This window comes from Pantherophis guttatus, chromosome 7 (genome assembly GCF_059756535.1).
Source record: "Pantherophis guttatus breed Tessera chromosome 7, ASM5975653v1, whole genome shotgun sequence".
NCBI classification, from domain to species: Eukaryota; Metazoa; Chordata; class Lepidosauria; order Squamata; family Colubridae; genus Pantherophis; species Pantherophis guttatus.
In genome coordinates this window covers 92,409,372-92,430,663 of record NC_142069.1, presented here as the reverse complement: position 1 = coordinate 92,430,663, position 21,292 = coordinate 92,409,372, and the positions used below count along the sequence as shown (strand labels likewise).

The following is a 21,292-nucleotide window of genomic DNA, read 5'->3' as shown; positions in this document are numbered from 1 at the left end:
CATCGCTACCAGATCGGGCGATCCGGTCCAAACCGGGAGCATTTCACCCCTGGAGTACAGGCTTAAAATGTTAGAAAGTCATCATGAAGGAACTGACTTAACAACAGTTCATTTAGTGACCATTCAAAGTTACAATGGCACTGTAAAATGCAGTCAGTGGGGAAAACAGATTTACACGACAGCTGTGTTACTATAAAAACAACTCCAGGGATTCAGTTAACAACTGGGCCAAGAAAGGATGTAAAATGGGTCAAAACCCACTTAACGACTGTCTCGTTTAGCAACAGAATGTTGGGGCTCAGTTGTGGTCATAGGTTGAGGACTACCTGTAGAGTGACTTTCCAACGGACAACTTCACCCTCCGTAGGAAATCATCGTATTAGAGATGAGGCAAAACATTTGGGAATTAGAGATCTTTTCTTGTGTACCGGAAGATCTGGGAGTTTAATCCAAATTTAACTTCCTCCCATTCCTAGTAAATATCCTGAGCACCAGTCCAAACGAGGTGGAGGAGAGAAGCTCATTGGCGGCATCTCCACAGGGATCATCATCTTTTAATGACCCCATAATCCCTTGTGAGGTGCAATCTGGCCAACTGAATGATGGAGCTAGCAGAGCGTTTTAATGGCCAGATGCCTTTCCTGTCACCAATGCGGAGTTTTGTTCAGTAGATATATTCTCAGAGAGAAATATCTGCCTCTACCTAGGATCGAACTCACAGCCTCCTGATTGTGAGGCGAGAGCTCCACCTCTAGGCCACCGCACCACTCTGGTGTCTCCACAGGGATGAATAGTACTTAATCCTCCTCCTCACCTCCCATGAGAGCTTAAAAGACCTGACTCTGCCCCTTGGCTTGGGGCTCTAACGGAGGGGAATCACACGGGGGGCCATTGATGGATTAACAGCGGATCTCCCCTTCCTCATCCTACTCCCTCCCTCTCTCCCTCCCCATCTTTTTAGCTAGGAAGGGGTTTCTTTAATATATAATATTGTGTTTGTACGATTAGGTTTTGTATAGTTTTATCTTTTAATATTGTAAGCCGCTCAGAGTTATCCTTGGGGTAAGATGGGCAACTGATAAATTTTACAAATAAATAATAAATAAGCGTTCTTTAAGTAAGATTGTGTTCTTCTAAAAGAAAACCTCCCAACTTGTAATATTCTGAAATTCTGACAACTATGGCTCAAATGTCGATGGAGATTCTCAGCCATCCAGGTCGTGGTTGTCCCAAAGGTGCTTTTTTCAAGAGGCAACTGGACTTCCTTGTTTTTTTCTTCAAAGACTTTTCGCTTGTCTGTGCAAATTTGCACCACTCAGGTGACCCTGAGGACACCGATAAACCTCCAGGTGGCCTTAATGACTCCCTAAAAAAGACGCAGGTGACCAGTTCTGTCTGCAAGGAGTATAAATCCTTCCCTTCCCCCCCATCCAGTCAGAGCTGAAGAAGCTTCTTGGATGAGAAGCGAAACGTCTTCAAAGAGAAACCAGAAAGTCCAGTTGCCTCTTGGAAAAAAGCCCCTTGATGACCACAAGGCGGTGAGGATTCCTAGCTTCATGCTATAGTGACCAGGAGAAAATGACCCAGCTTCCTTTCCTGCTGATCCTAATTAAAATCATGGTTGCCGATAATGGGAAAGTAGCCAGTTGTATGCAAGCTAGCGAAGGACGGGAGACCTCGTGGCTTCCCTTTTGCCTCAAAGGTCTCCACAAGAGGAATTTGTATAATGAGCGTATATTTACAGCTTCATTAAATATGCTGTTTCCATGTTTGAACAGGTACACTCCCGAAGAGATTGAAAAACTCAAAGAGTAAGTTTCATTTAAATCAGATTTTGCCAACCGTTCCTATCCCAGTCTAGAATCTTGGTTTCCTCTTAGATGGACAAGTCAGGACTCATGAATTGACACCCGAGAGAGAAAAGGAACATCCTCAAAATGTCCCCCCCAAATCCTCTGCGTTTGCCTAGGGAGGCCTTTCAGCTTTGTCTGGGGCTAACCACTCGGTTGGAAAGGCTTCGTTCATTCTGTGCTCTGTGTCGTGTAGAATAACGGTTGGAAGGAACCATGGAGGTCTTCTAGTCCAGCCCCTGATCAAATAGAAGTTCATGCCCTGTGACCTATGTCATAGCCAGCCTTAGTGGCCAGAATGCAGCAGAGAGACTAGGATGTTCAGAGACCTCACTTGGCTGTAGAAATGCCCAAAAAGCCCGGCTAGGTGGCTCAGTGCCTAAGACGCTGAGCCTGTCGATCAGAAAAGTCGGCAGTTTGGCGGTTCGAATCCCTAGTATAGGTCTCTTGCGTGAGCAGGGGGGTTGGACTAGATGACCTCCAAGGTCCCTTCCAACTCTCTTACTGTTATTTATTTAATAATTTTAATGGGTTTTTTAATGTTTGTATTGTCTATATTTTATCTTGGCTGTTCACCGCCCTGAGTCCCTCGGGAGTAGGGCGGTATACAAATTTAATAATAAATAAATAAAAATAAATTTATTTAAGCTGAATGAATGCATGTCAAGAATACAGCCACCAGCTCTTACATAGATCTGAAAAAAGCAATACCAACAATTTCTCAAAAGGGGAAAAGTTGCAAAGATGCCCCGGGAGCAGCTGATTGATTACTGTGGCTCAGTCGAAGCCTCAGCGTTGTTTCTTCCCTGCCATCCCATTTGATCTCCCTCCCAACGTTGCCTCCGTGGGCTTCCCTCACCCCTGCAGCCCCCTGGGAGGAATACTGGCAGAACCGCCCAAAAAGGACGGTGGGGGGGAAGCCCCTCCTAAGTCAAATTTCGACGCGGAGACATCAAACTCTGTGCCGTACTGAACTGCACTGCACTGTGCTACGTTCATAGGAGACAAACATTTTGGAATGATGATCTTGGCTTTGATTCCCATCTGTGCACATTAGCCCACCGTGCAGTAGCTGATCTTCCCAGCCCCGATGAGCAAAAATGAACAGCTTTTTCCCCCCCTTTAGATTAAGAATCAAGCACGGCAATGACTGGGCCACGATAGGAGCGGCTCTTGGACGGAGCGCTTCCTCCGTCAAAGACCGATGCCGGCTGATGAAGGACACTTGCAACACAGGTACGGCGAATAAAGCACCTGCCAAGGAAACTCCAGTTACACTGGCTTGGCAGGCAAGGCGTATACGTCGGCTTCAGGAGAGTAAATCTTGGGACGCCAGGCCTTTCCGATTGAGTCCCTGGCAAAGCTTTTGAAAGAGGTGTTTTGCAACGGGTGAGGAAAGCACCTCTCTTCAAGGCGTTGAGGCGTCTGCTTCCTTTGCCAAGGGCAGTGCAGCTGCTCCCAACCCCCCACATTTCCAGTCGTCCCTGCATGCAGTGCACAGCACAGGACCCCTTCCGATGGCCCCGTCAATGGGGCAGATTTGGCCCGGATGCTCACCTGCAGAAAGCCAGGGGACCCTTGCGAAGAAATCATGAGTGAGTCAAAATACATGGCTGCTTTTAACCGGTTGAAGAGAGGAGGAGTTTCATCGAGACGAAACTCTTTGGAACGCTCTTCATAAATACGCCACTTTAGGTTACCGGCTGCTTGTAGGATGTTAAGGGCGCAGAGTTCTGCCAACTGAGCTCTAGCAAAAGAGCCAGCCTTCCAGATCTTCTGAACTGCCTGTTGGCAAGGACTTCCTTGTCTTACCCTCTGTTTCCTCTCCCAAAAACATGGGTGGCTTGCAAGGAGCCGTCCATGGTTCTTTTATTCTGTTTCATGCTTGATGGGAGCCTGGTTGCTGTTACAACCCACCTCCCTCCCTGAACAGAGTGCCTGAGAATGCCTTATCCGGGGGGGGGGGGGATATAGGAACCTCTCTCCTCTCCCATCCCCTCACCTCCCCATAATAAGCATAACATAAAATAAGGAGAAAGAAAAATGAGGATTTGGGGCTTAACTCTGGGGTGGGGGGTGTTTTCTTCTTCTCCATGCCCTGCATTATTGTTTTTCTCACCAGGCTCAAGGTTGACTCAGCCTTCCATCCTTCCGAGGTGGGTAAAATGAGGACCCAGATTGTTGGGGGCAGGAGGCTAACCCTAACTCTGTAAACTGCTTAGAGAGGGCTGTAAAAGCACCATGAAGCGGTATATAAGTCTTAAGTGCTAGTGCTATCTATTTCTATCTCTAGCATATCTGTCTACCTCTCTCTCTCTCCATGGTGCTTCAGTGGTTGGAAAGCAGCATTGCAGGCAGACTCTGCTCGCTGCCAGCAGTTCGATCCTGATCAGCTCAAGGTTGGCTCAGCCTTTCCCGGTCGCTAAAATGAGGACCCAGATTGTTGGGGGCCGAAGGCTGACTCGGTAGAGAGAGCCTGCTTAGAGAGGCCTGTAAAGTGGCATATAAGTCTTAAGTGCGATTGCTACTGTTGCTTTTTGGATTGTTTCCAATTCAGGGAAATGGACGGAGAAAGAAGAGAAGAGGCTGGCGGAAGTGGTCCACGAATTAACGAGCACCGAGCCCGGGGACATCGTCACGCAAGGGGTCTCCTGGGCCGCGGTGGCCGAGCGCGTGGGAACCCGGTCGGAGAAGCAGTGCCGCTCCAAATGGCTCAACTACCTCAACTGGAAGCAGAGCGGAGGCACCGAGTGGACCAAGGAAGACGAAATCAACCTCATTCTCAGGTTTGCACCGCTTGGCTTGGGAAGGGCCGGCCTTGGATCGCAGGGAGAGCGCGAAGGCACGGTTTCTGGGAGACCAGCACCCCAAAGGCTTCCTTTGAAAGCACCAAAGTGTCGGGGAAACTTCTCCCAGCAATGTCTCCTCTGCTGGAGGCTCCCAGATATTTCTTATTTAAATCTTCAGGGTTCACTGTACAGGTAGTCCTTGAATTACGACCACAATTGAGCTCAAGATTCCTGTTGCTAAGCAAGACATTTGTTAAGTGCGTCTTGCCCCATTTTACGACCTTTTCCGCCATAGTTGTTAAGTGAACCACTGCAAGTTTTTAAGTTAGTATCACTGTTGTTAAGTGAATCTGGCTTTCCCCATTGACTTGTCAGAATGTCGCAAAAGGGGATCACATGATTGCCAAGCAACCAAATTTTGATCACGTGACCATGGGGGATGTTGCAACAGTCGTGTGAAAAAACAGTGATAAGTCACTTTTTTTCAGGGCCGCCATAACTGAACGGTCACTAAATGAACTGTTGTTAAGTCGAGGACTAGTTATAGGTGGCAGCACATCTCCAACTTTGGCCGATCTTTAAAAAGGCCAAGGAAAGGACAGGAGACCACCAGAAAAATTGTAAAAAAAAAAAAAAAAAAAAAAAAAGATAGGGGAGATTGGGATCCGTGAACCAATTCCTAGAAGCCGCCAAGGAGAAACCCGGTCTGCCTTCATTCCAAGGAAGCTGCATAGATGCATCCAGATTGTTACCTGGGATCCAAATTGGCTTGAGAGAGATCAATTACCGTATTTTTTTTGGAGTATAAGATGCACCTTTTTCCCCCCAAAAAAGAGGGTGAAAATCTGGGTGCGTCTTATAGTCCGAATGTAGCCTCTGAAACGGAGGTTTGAGAGGCTGGGAAAAAAGCAAGGCGTAGAGCTCCCAACCAAGGAACCTGTTGCTAAAATTCACCTCTGGGAACAGCTGATTGGGGATATTCCGGGAGGCCGATCCACCCGCCAGTCAGCTTTTTTCTTATTTTCCTCCCCAAAAGCTAAAGTGCGTCTTATACTCCGGTGCATTTTATAGTCTGAAAAATACAGTAATTGGAATGCCTTGTCTGGCCTTGAATTGAAGAAAGCCTGTCCCTGAAGGCTACTGTTTGTAAAAGGAACCCTTTCTTTCTCCGTGTGATCCTGTCAGAATAGCAGAGCTAGAGGTCGCGGATGAAAACGGCATCAACTGGGATTTGCTGGCGGAAGGCTGGAGCAGCGTCCGCTCACCCCAGTGGCTTCGGAGCAAATGGTGGACCATCAAGAGGCAGATCGCAAACCACAAAGAGGTGTCCTTTCCCGGTAAAGTCACCTAACTCTATTCTTGGCTTGCTCTCGGACCGAACAGCCAGGATCCACAGGGGAAGAGTTCCGTTAGTCCTTTATTGTCCGTGCCTCTTTTACAGGAATCTTCCCTGCACCAGGGCCTGACTAGATCAGGCTCAGTGGCTTCCCAATGGGGTTAGACTTTGCCCTCTTGTGCCTACGTAAGAATTCAAGACTATTTCCCCGCTTGACACCTCCCTCTGACTCGGCCAGTTTCTCTCCGGCATCTGTCCCCATTTTAAAATTCTCCCATCAAAATCCACACTGAGTCGGGTCCCACTTGGTTGAGGGATCGGAAACCCAACCTTTCCAAAAAAAGGACAAAAATGGCTCATTTCAAACTGAAACCACTCTCTGAAACTTTGAATCGAGACTCGTAAAATTTGGAAAAATCCATCCTGGAGAGGAAGACTCCTTTTCCCTCTGGTAACTTGGAAGGTAATTGAATAAAATAATGAGTGTTTCCTGGAAAGAATATTATGGCAAAAAGTGAAATACCGTATTTTTCGGAATATAGGACGCACCTTTTTCCCCGAAAAAAAAGGGTGAAAATCTGGGTGTGTCTTATACTCCGAATGTAGCCCCACCCAATGGAGGTTTCAGAGGCTGAAAAAAGCATCAGAAACAAAACTTCAGAAAAGAAGCCTCCAAACAGAGCTTCAGAGGCTTTTTTTCTGAAGCTGTTTCGGAGGCTTTCAGAGGCAGGAAATTTTTTTTTTTCCTGAAACAGAGTTTCAGAAGTTTCAGAGGCAGAAAAAATAGCAAGGCACAGAGCTCCCAACCAAGGAACCTGTTGCTAAAATTTACCTCTGGGAACAGCTGATTGGGGGTATTCTGATCCAACCCCCAATCAGCTTTTTCCTTATTTTCCTCCCCAAAAGCTAAGGTGCGTCTTATACTCTGAAAAATACAGTATATAAATTGTATTGGAGATAACTAGAAGCTGTACACATTTGTGACTCGGCCAATACCCTGTTCAGAAAAAATGCATTGTTTGTTTGTTTGTGTATGTTTGTTAAAAAATAAAAAAAAACTTTTATAAAAAAAAATGAGTGTTTCCCAACCTTGGCAACCAATGCAAGCTGGGTGGATTCTGGGAGATGAAATCCGCTCATCCCAAAGGATTGGAAATGCTGAAATAAGTGATTTAGTTATTTTTTTTTTTTATTACAAATTTTGACTTTGGTTTCGTTGTCCAGCAACCTTGAATGCCATTTTTCTTCCAGTGCTGATAAAAGGTCTGAGGCAACTGCACGAAAGCCAAAAAAACGCCCCTGCACACCAACTTCCAGACGCGAAATCTTTACCTGGGCTGCCAAATTCCCATCCTGGTTCCGGGGTTCAGCACGTCCAGATCCGCGTGGCCCGTCTGGAGGAAAGTTCCGTCTGCTCCCCTGCTTCCGTGGCAGCCTTACAGATCCCTCTCCAGATCACCCACGTCTGTGAGTCACCCACCAAAGCTCTCTTTTTTTTTTTCCTAAACAGCTTTTACTAGATCTGTGTTGCTGCTTCTTTAATTGGGGGCTCCTGTTCAGGAGGGGGCAACCGGCAACGTTTACAGGGTATAGATATTGCTGGTTTGTCTTGCATGGCACTGACCGCGGTGGCAGTCCCACGGATATGAAAAGTTGGACGAGCATCATTAATTTTATTTAATTGCAAATTCACGAGAGCCAGCCAGAAGTTCAGGTGAGGTGGGGGGAGGGGCTGGTCTTTCGCCATGGGGGCTCCCTTCGGACAAGGGTCAATTTTTTTTCAGGCCAATCTACTTTACGGGTTTCCCGGTGGAAGAAAACGGAGGAAATAGAGGCGATACAGCTAGTCCTTCACTTACAAGAGTTTATTCAGTGACCGTTCAGAGTTACAACAGCACTGAAAAAATGTGACTTAGGACCGTTTTCCACCCTCAAAACTGTTGCAGCCTCCCCGAGGTCACCTGAGCCAAATCCAGATGCTTGGCAACTGACTCATATTTATGACAGTTCCAGTGTCCCATCTTCTGACAGGCAAAGTCAACGGGGAAGCCGAATTTTTGTTTGTTTGTTTGTGTTTTTTTTTTAATTTGATTTATATGCCGCCCTTCTCCAGAGACTCAGGGCGGCTTACAATGCTTTAAGCAATAGCCTTCATACTTTTGTATATTTATACAAAGTCAGCTTATTGCCCCCACAAACTGGGTCCTCATTTCACCTACCTTAGAAAGGATGGAAGGCTGAGTCAACCTTGAGCCTTGGAGAGATTCGAACCAGCAGTAAATTGCAGGCAGCTGTGTTAATAACAGGGTGCTTTAAACCACTGTAGTACCAAGGCTCTTTTCACTTAACAACCATGTTACTAAATGAACAACTGCAGGGATTCCCTTAACCAGTGTGGCAAAAGGCCGTAAAATGGAGCAAAAATCACTTAACTGCCTCGCATAGCGACGGAAAGTTTGGGCTCAGTTGTAGCAATAGCACTAGCAATTGCATTTGGACTTATATACCGCTTCACATTGGTTTACAGCCCTCTCTGAGCGGTTTACAGAGTCAGCCTCTGGCCCCCAACAATCTGGGTCCTCATTTTACTGACCTTGGAAGGCTGAGTCAACCTTGAGCCTGGTGAGATTCGAACTGCTAAATTGCAGGCAGTCGGCAGTCAGCAGAAGTAGCCTGCAGTACTGCGTTCTAACCACTGCGCCACCGCTTACGTTGTCGTAAGTTTTGGGCTACCCGTAGATAAATCTACCAAATTCTCCTATTTCCCCATTTATATAATGCTGGGAATACAGACATTCCCCACTTCCATTACCCTTCCTGCGTTTTCTCTCCAGCCGATGTGGTCCAAACTTACATTCTTTCTTTCAAAATACCGCATTGAATCAGCCAGCACTGTGTCTCCAATTGCGTCTGTGCAAGCTTTTACAGTCTTGCATATTTTATATTGTGGCTTTTCAGATGCCCTGAGCCCCTGGCTCTCCCTCTCTGCAGAGCCGTTCTTAGGTCCGGTTCCAGCTGTAGTGCCTCCTTTTGTCCTTTGAATGCAGCTGCCAGGTGGACGTCAGCAGGGATTGATGATAAACCAGGATTGGGTTAAGAACCCAGATAGTCCTCCCAAGTGGGCATCAGAACGAAACAAAAGCCTTGTGATGTTACGGACTGAGAGAAGAACAAGATTTGAATCAGTGGCACTTAATGATGATGGCCAAATGTTTCTTCCTTTTTTAAAATGCGATTCCATGGGGCACCATTGCTCATATTCCTAATGTTTTGTCTTGTCAAGAAGATTACACCAACACAGACGTGGAAGTTATTCAGAGTGGAGCTTGACTTCACAGGGGCTTTGACCTTCTATTTTGTCCTTGGTGAATTGATTTCTGCAGACCCTGAAGATTTATTGAGTGGAGAACGGCATTGTACAGATAACACACACAGAGAGAGAATTGATAAGAGAGCCATAGGCTGTTGTGGCCCGTCAGCAGCCTGTGCAGCTAGTAGCTGATTCCAACAGCGAGGAGGCTGGTGTGGTGCTGCGCCAGCAGCCTGTGTAGCTGGCACCCGAGTCAGACAATGAGGAGGCTGGAGAAGATGTGGTGCCAGAGGCGGGGATTCAGTCAGGGCCTTCAGAACCTCCAGAAGCTCCCATAAGTGAAGAGGAAGAGGAGGAGGAGGCTCTTCTCGATGCATGGGTGCGCAGAGCTGCCAAAAGGCAGGAGTGGCTCCTCAGGAGGAGGTCTCCTCGAGGGTAAGGCTTGGGGCTAATTGGCCACTCCCTTAGCCTATTTAAGGAGGAACGCCGACTGAAGCAATTTGCAGGGAACAACTTAGTTCACTCTCCTTCGCATCTTGATCTTAGTTCTCTGCAAATTGCTTTTGGGCTTTCTGCCAACCATAGTAAGATTACAATTATTTATTCTTTGGATTCTTGTAGGCTGTTAAGAAAGTTAATTAATAGTCTTTGTTTGAAAAAGATGGATTTAATTTAGTAAACTAAGGTTTGTACAGACTTTGTGTGTGCTGCGTTCTTTGGGGTCCGTAGCTGGGGCAGAACATAGGCGGTAGTCAAGAGAACTTGGATGTTTCCATTAGCCAGTCTCTTAGGTGGACTGCAACTTTAAGTCATCTTCTGAAGCTAACAAAATCTGGGAGGAATTTGTGGTGGGGGGTCTTCCCAGAGACCCCATTTAAACTCTTCCAAACTTTGGCCAACGGTCGCTTCTTAATAGATAAAGTTCTTTTCCTTATTCCTGCTTTGACCAGCTGGGTGCATGTTCTTCTTTTATATTCTCTTGCAATTAAATATGCTCAGAACGTATTTACCGATTTGAATCTTGTTTTTCTTTTTCTTCTTCTTGTGTAGCTTCTGCCGATTCCCCTGCGGCTTCTGTCGACTCCGAAACCATAACGCTAAATAGTGGGACGTTACAGACTTTTGAGATTCTGCCGGTAAGCACTGCAGAGTTGACTTGATTACACCTTTCTGTGGTTAAAAGGTTTTAACTGAGAAATTTAAAACTCTAGGGCAGGGGTCTCCAACCAGGGCCACTTTAAGACTTGTGGACTTCAACTCCCAGAATTCCCCAGCCAGCCATGCATGGAGACCCCTACTCTAGTGCAAAGCAGAACACGTGTCTAACATCAGATCTCTCAGAATTCCTCCTCCCCTGAATCCTCAACTACAATGTCCCCAAATAGTAGACAGTAGAAATAATCTTCTTCGCCATACCTTCTTTCAGCTACGTTTGTATAACTTCTTCTCGGTTTCTCTTTGATGTCATACTTGGAAGGAGCTCCGTTGAGATGGCCGTGAAAACACCTGACTCCTCCTCTTTTCCTTCTCCCCTTCCTAGTCTTTTCACCTGCAGCCAACTGGAACCCCAGGCACCTACCTACTCCAGACCAGCTCAAGCCAGGGCCTGCCTCTCACCCTGACCGCCAGCCCCACGGTCACCCTGACGGCTGCTGCGGCCCCGGCCTCCCCAGACCAGATCATAGTCCACGCCTTGTCCGTACGTATCGGAACAGTAAAACTACGGGGAGCGGGGGGCTTCGGAGCTCTGGCTGGCAAGTTCTGTAAGCTGTTGACTGACCTTATCAGTACAGGGGATCCTTGACTTATGGCCACAGTTGGGCCTAACATTTCCATTGCTAAGCGACACATTTGTTGAGTTTTGCCCCGTTTTACGACCATTCTTGACACAATTTTATGGGTAAGGGGTTTTAAATTGGAGAAGCCAAAGATAATTTAATTTTGTTTTTAATTGTATTTTAATATTTGTATTGTGTGTTTTAATTTTGGCTGTTCACCGCCCCGAGTCCTTCGGGAGAGGGGGCGGTATAAAAATTTAATAAATAAATAAATAAATAAATAAATACAGTGAATCACTGCAATTGTTGAGTCAGTAACACGGTGGTTCAGTGATCTGGCTTGATGTTGGGAAAGGCCAAAAGAGAAGGGGATGGCAGAGGAGGAGATGGTTAGGTAGGGTCATCAATGCAATGGACGCGAATTGGGGCAAACTCTGGGAGAGAGTGGAAGATTGGGGGGGGGGACGGGAGGGGAGCTGGAATGCTGTGGTGGTTGGGGGTCGCAGAGTCAGACCTGACTTGGAGGCTGAACAACAGACACAATTCAGCCAGTGCACGTGTATTGCTGTGTGTGCTTTGCCTTTTTTATGGGTGGGTGCATGTCGTTCCTGGCAGCTAAGAAGACATACATGTATGACATGTGCATTTACGGGAGAGGTGTGGATTCTCCGAGATCAGCTTCATATGAAGGGGGCACTCCAAACCCACAGGGAAAGGAAGCCGCTTGGCCTGCATTTCTTCTTCTCCGTTCCTCCCTTGGTGAACGGGGGATGGCCTTCCTTTTGATGAGCAAAGCTGAGAGATCAGGTGGCTGATTTCCAGCTTCCACTTTCTTCTACAAATATTCCTGCTTTGTCTTGTTTTTTGAAAAAATAACCACCTGGCACCGAGCAGCCGGTATCCGTCTTGCCAAAGAGGATAAAAGCAGCCTCGGGTGTTTTCTTTGCCACCTTTGCCAAATACCCAACCGCCCTTGTGTGGCCCTTCCCCCGCAGCCCGAGCACCTGCTGAACACGACGGAGAACGTCACCGTGCAGTGCCACGCGCCGAGCGTCATCATCCGCACCGTGGCAGCCGAAGACATTTCTCCGACTGCCAGCCAGGCGGAACTGAGCGCCGATCCGGACATGCAGCCCGTCGATGTAGCGGGCACGCCCACCTCCCTGGAAACGGACTCTTTCCCGGAGGACCTCCACCCCTCCAAACTCCCAGGGGGAGACCCGTCTGCTTTCAGCGCCGTCGGTTCCTCCAAATTTGGCAGCCAAAGCAGCCCGGAGCTCCTGGGAAGAGCAGGCGTCGACATTCTGAATTCAGATCTCAAGCGGGAAGATAATTGTCCATCGGATTTGGCCGGCACTTACGTTTCCGAGGTAAAAAAAAAACAAAAACACTTGTAAACCTTCCGAGCTGAGGTTTATGTGGTCCTAAGCCACAGTTCTCCAAATCTGGCAGAAATGTGAACTGGATTTAAGTATTAGGAAAGTGAGAAAATCGAAGCACTCTCCTCTTAAGTTGTTAACGAGTTGATCTCCCCTGTGCACTAAAAAAAGGCCTATCTGTGTTCCTACCCTAGAAGTTAAGAGTTCTCTGTAGAATTCTTTTCTCTGGCCAAATGTGAGTGGACACGGAAGGGATTTTGTCTCCGGTGCAGCAGCTCTCAGCGTACATACAAGCAGCAAAGAAATAAGTCAAAGATCATAAATCATAGTTAGAAATCCTAAATCCTAAGATACAAACGATAAGTGATAAATCATAAAGTGGTCAAGAGGAGGAGGTTATTAGGGAAGATGAGGAGGAGAATAGCAAGACAGCCCTACTACGTGGGTAAGTATCCTTAGGCGTAAGGCAGTGCTGTGGGAGTCAGGTGTTACCAAGTTATTAATAGCCCTCACACCGTTTTAAGATTTTCATGCGTGGCCTCCAACACTTCTCTATTCGCAGGAATTTGTCTGTAGCAAGAAATGTCGCTCAGCTTCTGTCCGGGGTGGTGGGTTTTCCCAAAAGGCTTTTTAAAATTCTGCGGAAACGGCTCAATGACAGTTGTCTGTGGTTGTTGTGCAGGACCTGGGTTCTCCCACGGCCGAAGAGCAGGTGGGACCATCCACCCTGGACAGAGCCGTCCTCATCGTGCCTTCTCCCCGAGGCTTCATCCAGGCGTCCGAGGACATAGACGGAGAATCGGTGCTGCCTCTGACCACCTTAGCAGGTGACTTGACTCTCCTGAACCTGAGCTTGGCTTCGTGGGCTGCTTTTTATCCTGCATCCCGCCATTAGCGTTCCTCACAAACAACCCAAGGGGGTGAACATCTCACAACACACGTCTTCCCCCTTCTAGTTTGCCCACCATTCTGCTTGCTCAGCGCTTTAACGCAGCACTTTGGGGAGCTTCAGCGCTTGCTCTGCATCGCAGCCAGGACTTGGTTCCTTCTGAACTCACTACAGGTAGTTCTCGACTTAGGACCGCAACGGAGCCCAGAATTCCTGTTGCTAAGTGAGAAATTTGTTCAGGGAGTTTGGCCCCATTTTACGACTTTTCTCGCCGTCACATTTGATAAGCGAATCACTGCAGTTGTTAAGCGGGTAACCTGGTTGTTAAGCGAATCTGGCTTTCCCCGTGGACTTTGCTCGGAGGAAGGTCGCCAAAGGGGATCCACGTGACCCCGGGAGACGGCGTCCGTCACCAACCCAAGTCAGGTGTCAAGAATGCAAATCACGTGACCACGGGGATGTCACAACCGTCATCGCAAGTGTGAAAAACGGTCACTTGTCCAGGGCCGTTGTAACTTTGAACGGTTGTTAAGTCGAGGACTACCTGTACTGAACGCTTTGGTGAAGGTGATGGGTGCCTAGCAAGGACCATCCGGAAGGTTCTGAGCTCCTGGCAAAGGAGGCTCAGCTTTGCTCTGAAGTCCAAACAAGAGTTTTTCTACCGTGTTTCTCCAAAAAGAAGGCCGGGTCTTATTTTCTTTTGGCCCCCGAAAAAACTGGCTAGGCCTTCCTTTTGGAGGGTTCTAACTATTGACTCCCCTCGCAGCAGTGGCACCGACAGCCCCGCCCGGCAGGAGCCTCCTGCTGGCCCTCTTCTTCTGCGGCCGCTTGCTGCCACTCGCACACATCGCCCCGGCCTATGTTTCACCTTCCGGCAGGCATCTAAAGGCGAAACGGAGGCCGGGGCGATGCGTTCGAGTGGCGGCAAGCGGCCGCAGAAGGAGGCGAGGCAGGTGTTGGGGTGTGCAAGGCCTGGTAAGTAGGGCAGCTCCACCACCATCACTCCATCCCCACCCTGGCTTATTATTTACTGGTGTGCCTCACCCCAGCCAGTGCACCCCAGGGTGGGCGGGGCCTTAAGTAGGTCTGATTTTGTGGGTGGGGCTTAATTTGATCGCATGCGCTCGAAAACGTGATAGGGCTTCTTTCCAAGGTGGGTCGTCTTTTTGGAGAAACACAGTATTCTGGGCAGCATTTTCCACCCCCCCCCCCCCGGTTCCAGTCCTGCCTCTTGCAGGTGAAGGTTAAAGAAGGCAGCCTTCAACCGTGTTATAGGTCGCGCCTGCATGTTAGCCAGCATGAGAGGAGACCGCCTGTGTAGCAACCTGTTGTATCTCGGTTCTTCCTAGATCCCATCTTACAACACCACGGAGAGAATTCTCACATCATCGGCTCCTCGTTGGACAGCCCCAGTTCTGAAGACTCAAAGGGCATGGAGAACTTAGTCAGCTGCCACTGAGGATCTTCCCGGTCCGTAACTCCTGCGTTGGTCAAAGGAGGCTCCACCTGGCAGGGCTGGCCCAGAAGTCCCTTTGGCTCTCTTCTGATCCCAAACGGAGACCCCTCCCAAGGGTCTGCATTCTTGGGATGGACAGTGAGGAAATCCAACGCTCCAGGCTGCGAACCCAGCGGCAAACGAGCGTATGGAGTTGAGGTGACACCGTTTTAAGAATTTGCACCGGTCCTCCTGCTTCTGGGTAAGACTATGGTTACAGCGTTGTAACTACCGAGGGAGCAAGAAGCTACGTGAGGAGGAAAGGTTAATTTTTCTAGGGGTTCCAGGCTATTCAAGCAGCCGACAAGCCGGATCGAGATCTTCCTTGAAACTGAAGAATCTGTTGCTGGCAACGGATGTCGCGCCCGAATGATGAGACGTAATTCTTAAACTACTACAGCTAGAACCCCCCCCCCTCCCGAGTGTAGCATGGAGACTTTCAAGCTGCGATAAATTTAGGCGTCCGTTTTCAATCCCCGAGGAGACCACCTGCTGTCAGTTCAAAAATCGATTCACGTAACAATGAATTTGTAGTGAACACGAGAAGCCGGTCGCGGAGGGAAGGAGCGGAAATTAACCAGCTTAACGCGAGCGAAACTCTCTTCTCTTCTGTCATAGTAAATGCCTTTTTATTTATAATGTAGTATAGACATTTGCAGTGCTGCGGGTTTTTTTGTACAGTGTAATAATAAAAAAAGAAGGCCGTTTTTTTTCCCCCCCACACACAATGGGGAGGGGGGAAAAAGGGTGCGCCACTCTGAAAAACACAAACGTCGTACAACTGGAATGTTCATTAAGTGCGCTAATAGCGATTCTGTGGCTCACCCCACCCCCACCCCCTAAAGCAGATGCTCTTGTCGTATTGCACCACTTCACCTCACCGGCAGGAAGGAAGGACCATTGAAATACACCCCTCTGAACTATCCTCCGGGTCTTCCTTCCGACCTCTTGTGCCGGTTGAGGTCTTGCGTTATTTTGGAAGCCCTCCTGGTCCTCTCCTCAGAAAGCACGGCCTGAAAAACGCTACCTGGGAGCACCTGGACGCGTTGCCACCTTTGTCATTTCCCCACTTCATGGAAGTAGAGGTTGGCACATATACAAAGCATGATGATTGAGAACAAAATGTAGTAGATGAGGTTCCTAAATTTAGGCTCCAGGTCTCCTTGTCGATACCAATAGATCTGGAAGGGGGAGAGAAGAGGGGGACAAAATGTTAAAAGAGGAGACGGGATGCCATCATCTTAGAACAGGGGTCTCCAACCTTGGCAACTTTAAAACTCGTGGACTTCAGCTCCCAGAGTTCCTGGCTGAGGAACTCTGGGAGTTGAAGTCCACGCGTCTTAAAGTTGCCAAGGTTGGAGACCCCTGTCTTAGAAGAACCCTTGACCACCTCTGGGATACTTCTAGGGTTGAGGTTCTCCAAGAAGGTGGAGAAGTTGCAGGGCACGTGAGCTACGGGATGATGTGAGCTGAACCCAGTGGAGGCTTTGATTCTAAGGAGATGGTGCGATATCAAAGACCCCCGAAAAGCCACCTTTTCATCATCCCAATCCTTGCGGGCATCTGCTCTGACGCGTGTCGTTCCCTTGGGTGATGAAGTAGATCAGAGGTCCCACCCTTTGGGACGGTGGCCATGGCTGGTTCAACAGCCCACATCCCTCAGAGAGAGTGGCCAAGGGACAATCCAAATCTAATTAAAAGCTCAGTTGCAGATAACCCTGTATTTCATTATTTCACCCTGTGTGAAGGAAGGAAGTTTGGGGCTCTTATCCTACGACTAGTCCCAGCTGCCATTGTAAGTGTTAGTCTAAAACCTGGCTTAGGGTAAGTAGTGCAAATAATTAAGACATCCTTTGTGGACTTAAATCCTTGTTTACTTTGGGCCTTGCAATATTTTTACGACTCTCCACGGCAGCCATACACCATTGTTCCCCTCATCTGAGTAAGATCTACTTAATCTTCACAAAAGTAAACACGAACACTTACAAGAATGCCAGCCGAAGCACAACTCAGGGAGATGCAGAAAGCAAAAAAGATATTCACTGGTTTTGGAGGTAGGTGAGGAAAGACGAAAGCACTGATTAAAGTGACCTGCAGAGAGACAGAGAGAGAGAGAAAAGGGAAGAAAGGAAGGAAGGAGAAAAACAAAAAAAAAGAAAAAGGAAGGGACAGAGAGAGAAAGAGAAAGAAAGTTCAGTGTTATACTCGTAGAAAACAAAACTTTTGTGGAACGTAATTATCTTTGAGGGTTTCAATCTAAGGTAAAACTAAATTAGTCAGAATACAGTTTGATCAAGCTAACCTAGCCAGTCTGTTCAGCATTTGGCCAGCTAATTGAAACTCGGATGAAGAGGAATGAAAAGATGCAAAAACTGGTTGAAAGACATTTTCTAAAGGGTCAGTTTTTCAGCGCCTGTTTTTCCAACGCTGGCAAGGGGAGTCCAGCTGTGGGCGGCCCTTCGTGGCTGAATGGCTTGCAGGGTTCCCCTCCTTCCACGTAGCTTTTCCTATGGAGGATCTTCCAGTACGGCCACAAAGGGGACAAAAAAATTCCTGTTGCTAGCAAGGAAGGCGACGGGGAAGTCAGCCAATTTTCGGACCCTTTTTCCCATGCTTAAAGGGAATTGTGTGGTCATTAAGTGACCCAAGCTCCACTCTCTCTTCCCCCCCCCCTTATTTTGCTTGACCCCACGGGGAAGGTTGTGAGTGGTGATATTTTGACAGTGTGACTGACCCCGCAACAATTTCTAAGTTTGGGGACCAACTGTAAGGCACATTTTTCAATACCGTTGTTAACTTTGAACGGTTACTAAATGAATGGTGATAAGCCAAGGACTATCTGTGGTAAACTCTTTGTTCCTTACTAAAACAACAGCCAGAGAAGTGACCATCAGTGCACCCATCAACTCTCCACCTCGAAACTCTACGGAGACCTTCTGGTCGCCTTCTGTTCCTTGGAGTTTCAGGACACCCCAAAGCACCGTTATCCTGTTGGCACCTTCTCACCGAACACAGGAGCTTCGCCCCTGGATTTTAGGGGGTGTTCTATATAGACCACGGTTTGTTGCGTTTGACTCTTGAAGGTTTCATGGAGAGATCCCCATTACTCTCTTAGCAGAGTGATGCAGCGGCCTATGAGTTCAATCCTAGGTAGAGGCAAATATTTCTCTCTCTGGGCACACTGAGACTATATCTGCTGAACAAAACTCCGCACTGGCAACAGGAAAGGCATCCGGCCAGTAAACACTCTGCTAGCTCCATTCAGTTGCCCAGACTCCACCCCGCAAGGGATTATGGGCCGTTAAATGAGGATGATGATGGTGATCATTCTCTTGATTCTTTGTTTTTCCTAGAGGACAATGGAGGTTTTATGATGTTACTTTTTGGTCTAGCCTACGCTTCCAGAAGTCCCCCGTGCAAATATTAAGCCTGGTCCTGCTTTGGTTTCCAAGCTCAGCTCAGCCAGGTGCTCCCACCTGTTGAAGCCGAGAAAAGGAAATTCCAAATCAGAGGATATTCCTTTGAGAAGTCCACAGGGGGCTTTTAACTGCATTTGCTTGGAAATCCGCGATTTTAAAAAGGGAACCCAATTCTCTTAATCCTGCGGCCGACTCTCTGCAGGTATAATCATCTTTTCAGCCCTTATAATAAAGAGCGCTAAAAGTTCGGCTGTTACACGAGGCCCTTAAACCGCCTTCCCAGAGGGCAAATGTTAATTTATCTGCATTTTAGCGATGCTTACTTCTGGAGCTTTGTAAAACGCAAGAGAAAGCTAAAATTAGAGAGGGCTTGAAACAAGTTACACCTTGAGAAAAATCTCACACGTTTGGAGGTTTAGGTTGGTGAGGGGGGGGAAAAAAAACCAACTCGTGAGAAAGTGAGAAAAACATGACAGTAAATCAGAATGGAGAACCAAATCATTCATCAAATAACGAAACTTTAAAAGTTGAATGTGGAGACCGGTAACAAAGCATTGAAAACTAAAAAAAAAAAAAAATCTTTTACAGGAAGGCTGGAAAACTCCACAGGCCTGAAGTTCTCGTTCTGCGTCTCCTGGATTCAAAATTTCTTAGCGAGTAATTCTGATGGGACAGGGACATTATCCACATTAGAGTCCTCATCTTACAACAGTTCGTTTAGTGACCGAAGTTACGATGGCACTGAAAAAAGTGACTTATGACCCTTTTTCACATTTAGGACCGTAGCAGCCTCCCCAGGGTCACGGGATCAAAAATTCACTCGGCAATTGACTCGTATTTATGACCGTCGTAGTGTCCCGGTGTCACGTGATTCCCCTTTAGTGACCTACCGACGAGCAAAGTCAACGGGGGAAGCCAGATTCACTTAACAACCATGTTACTAACTTAACAATTGCAGTGATTCGCTGAACAAATGTGGCAAGGAAATTCGTAACTCACTTAACAAATGTCTCACATAACAACAGAAATGTTGGGCTCCATTGTGGTCGTAAGTGGAGGACTGCCTGTATGTCCATGTTCCTCATCATGGTGGCAACAAGCCAGCAGCATATTCTATTTTTATTTTTACCACGGAAAGTTAACTTTTCTCTAGCAACTACTCCGTATTGCCACAGCCAAATTGGGCAACCTTGATGGAGTGGAGGCAAAAGGCTCCCCATCCAGGGTGCATTTCTTTGTTTTTCAAGCAGGTGTTTTTTTTTTACTGGTCCTCACCAGCCACTCATTCTATTAAAATGCTCTGATCTGGGTATTTAGCTGCAATACATAAATCAAATATTTATACACAGCAGCTAAGAAAATCGAAGGATCAGCGTTTGCAAGAAACAAATGGAAGGTTTTCAAAATAAATGAACAAATGCCAAAATGTCCACATCCTTATAAAAGGTATCGGAATGGATGGAATGAATATTTCCCTATACCCTGTGGGTGGGGTGGGGGGAATAATAGAAATTAATACCTCCTTACAAGCTGCTAGAAGACAAGTCTGATCTGAACCATTTTGGTACCGATTCAAACCTAGCCTCAACTTCCCGAATTAGGTTTGCGGGGCCAAGCGGGATACTTACTAGAAGCAACAAGGAAACTACGACGCCAACGGCAAGATTGATTATTCTGTCCTGAAAGGCAAGAAAAAGAACAACAAATAAACAAGGCGTATTCTGCACAATACAGAATATTGAACCAATTGCAAAAGGGCAGAAAATTGGCGCCAGTTGTGTGACGGGGCAAAATAAATCCCACGCAGGCGTACAAACTTTAAAAAGAGTCTTCAAGATTTCAGCAAAGGAACCCGAGATGCTCGGAAACAGCTAGGAAGTCAAACTGTGAACAAGGCTGACGGTTAAGTAAATAATCGTAACTGTCTCTTCGCAATCAATGCAGCGACATATTTAATAATGCTTCAGGTGGCTTAAGATCCTCCAGTTCAGGGGTCTGCAACCTTAAACACTCAAAAGAGCCATTTGGACCTGTTCCCCACAGAAAAGAAAACACCGGGAGCCACAAAACCCTTCCCGTGCCTATTTCTTCAGTGGCCACAAAACTAGCAGATGTAGTTGAATTAAACATTGTTTTCTTCTGAAACTTTTCTTTTCATGGATTTATCCATGGTTGGCCTACCGGGGGTTGAAATAAACTGCGTGCCGGTGGGTGTCACACATTGCCAGTTGTGCCGCATATTTTGAGTGAGAGGGGGAGCCGCAGCAGAGGGGTGAAAGAGCCACATGCGGCTCCAGAGCCGCAGGTTGCTGACCCCTGCTCCAGTTGGTCCCCTAAAACTCCTTTTAAAATGACAAAAAGGGAAGTTTGTGTAGGGACTCAGTTGCAATTCCCCAGTTGGCTTCTCTTGCGTCAATAAAATCATAATCGTAATTTCAGTTTCCCTTCTGCTGAGAAAAAGACCAGATTCTCCTCCATCGCTGCTGCTTCAGCCCTTTGCTTTTCATTTATTTTTCCCCCCCTAGTGCAGGGGTCTCCAACCTTGGCCACTTTAAGCCTGGAGGACTTCAACTCCCAGAATTCCCCAGCCAGCCTGAAGTCCTCCAGGCTTAAAGTGGCCAAGGTTGGAGATCCCTGCCCTAGTCCTTTCTGCAGATGGCATTTCTACATTGAGGACTTTAGCTTTGGTTCTTTGCCAAGGTTACTTACTGCCAGGAGAAAAATAAGGGAAGGGAAGGGGGGGGCAGTTAAGAGAAAGCAAAGTAAAAAAAACGTTAAATATTGTTCGTGCCAAGTGAGGAGGCTGGTTGGAGATGGAGGGGAATCTTATTTTAAGTCAAGAGGCATTGGAGTTAAGGGAGACACTGATTTAAGGGGTGAATCTTCCCCCCACCCACTTTGGGAATGTGTCCTCCATTCAAATGCCACTGTATATACAGGTAGTCCTCCATTTACAACCAAATTCATTTAGCGACCAAAGTTACAACAGCTCGGAAGAAAGCGACTTGTTCACACTAACTTAACAACTGGAGTGATTCAGTTAATAA

General features: G+C 47.3%; 2 protein-coding genes across 6 annotated transcripts in view; one reads left to right on the top strand and one right to left on the bottom strand.

Annotated features, from left to right (window-relative positions):
• DMTF1 (cyclin D binding myb like transcription factor 1) overlaps positions 1–15,597 on the top strand; it is a 27,581-nt gene extending 11,984 nt beyond the window's left edge. For all 3 annotated transcript variants that reach the window (XM_034424845.2, XM_034424846.2, XM_087874361.1), the window contains 10 exons: positions 1,779–1,811; positions 2,977–3,086; positions 4,408–4,636; positions 5,825–5,976; positions 7,227–7,442; positions 10,336–10,421; positions 10,826–10,984; positions 12,059–12,433; positions 13,125–13,269; positions 14,681–15,597. In XM_034424845.2, coding sequence (XP_034280736.2) covers positions 1,779–1,811; positions 2,977–3,086; positions 4,408–4,636; positions 5,825–5,976; positions 7,227–7,442; positions 10,336–10,421; positions 10,826–10,984; positions 12,059–12,433; positions 13,125–13,269; positions 14,681–14,790 — 1,615 coding nt within the window. In that variant the 3' untranslated portion in view covers positions 14,791–15,597. The remainder of the gene's footprint in view (positions 1–1,778; positions 1,812–2,976; positions 3,087–4,407; positions 4,637–5,824; positions 5,977–7,226; positions 7,443–10,335; positions 10,422–10,825; positions 10,985–12,058; positions 12,434–13,124; positions 13,270–14,680) is intronic.
• The window catches only part of TMEM243 (transmembrane protein 243), a 17,954-nt gene continuing 12,103 nt past the window's right edge, over positions 15,442–21,292 (bottom strand). For all 3 annotated transcript variants that reach the window (XM_034424852.3, XM_034424850.3, XM_034424851.3), the window contains exons 3-5: positions 19,874–19,924; positions 16,813–16,917; positions 15,442–16,007 (exon numbers count right to left, since the gene is read on the bottom strand). In XM_034424852.3, coding sequence (XP_034280743.1) covers positions 15,885–16,007; positions 16,813–16,917; positions 19,874–19,924 — 279 coding nt within the window. In that variant the 3' untranslated portion in view covers positions 15,442–15,884. The remainder of the gene's footprint in view (positions 16,008–16,812; positions 16,918–19,873; positions 19,925–21,292) is intronic.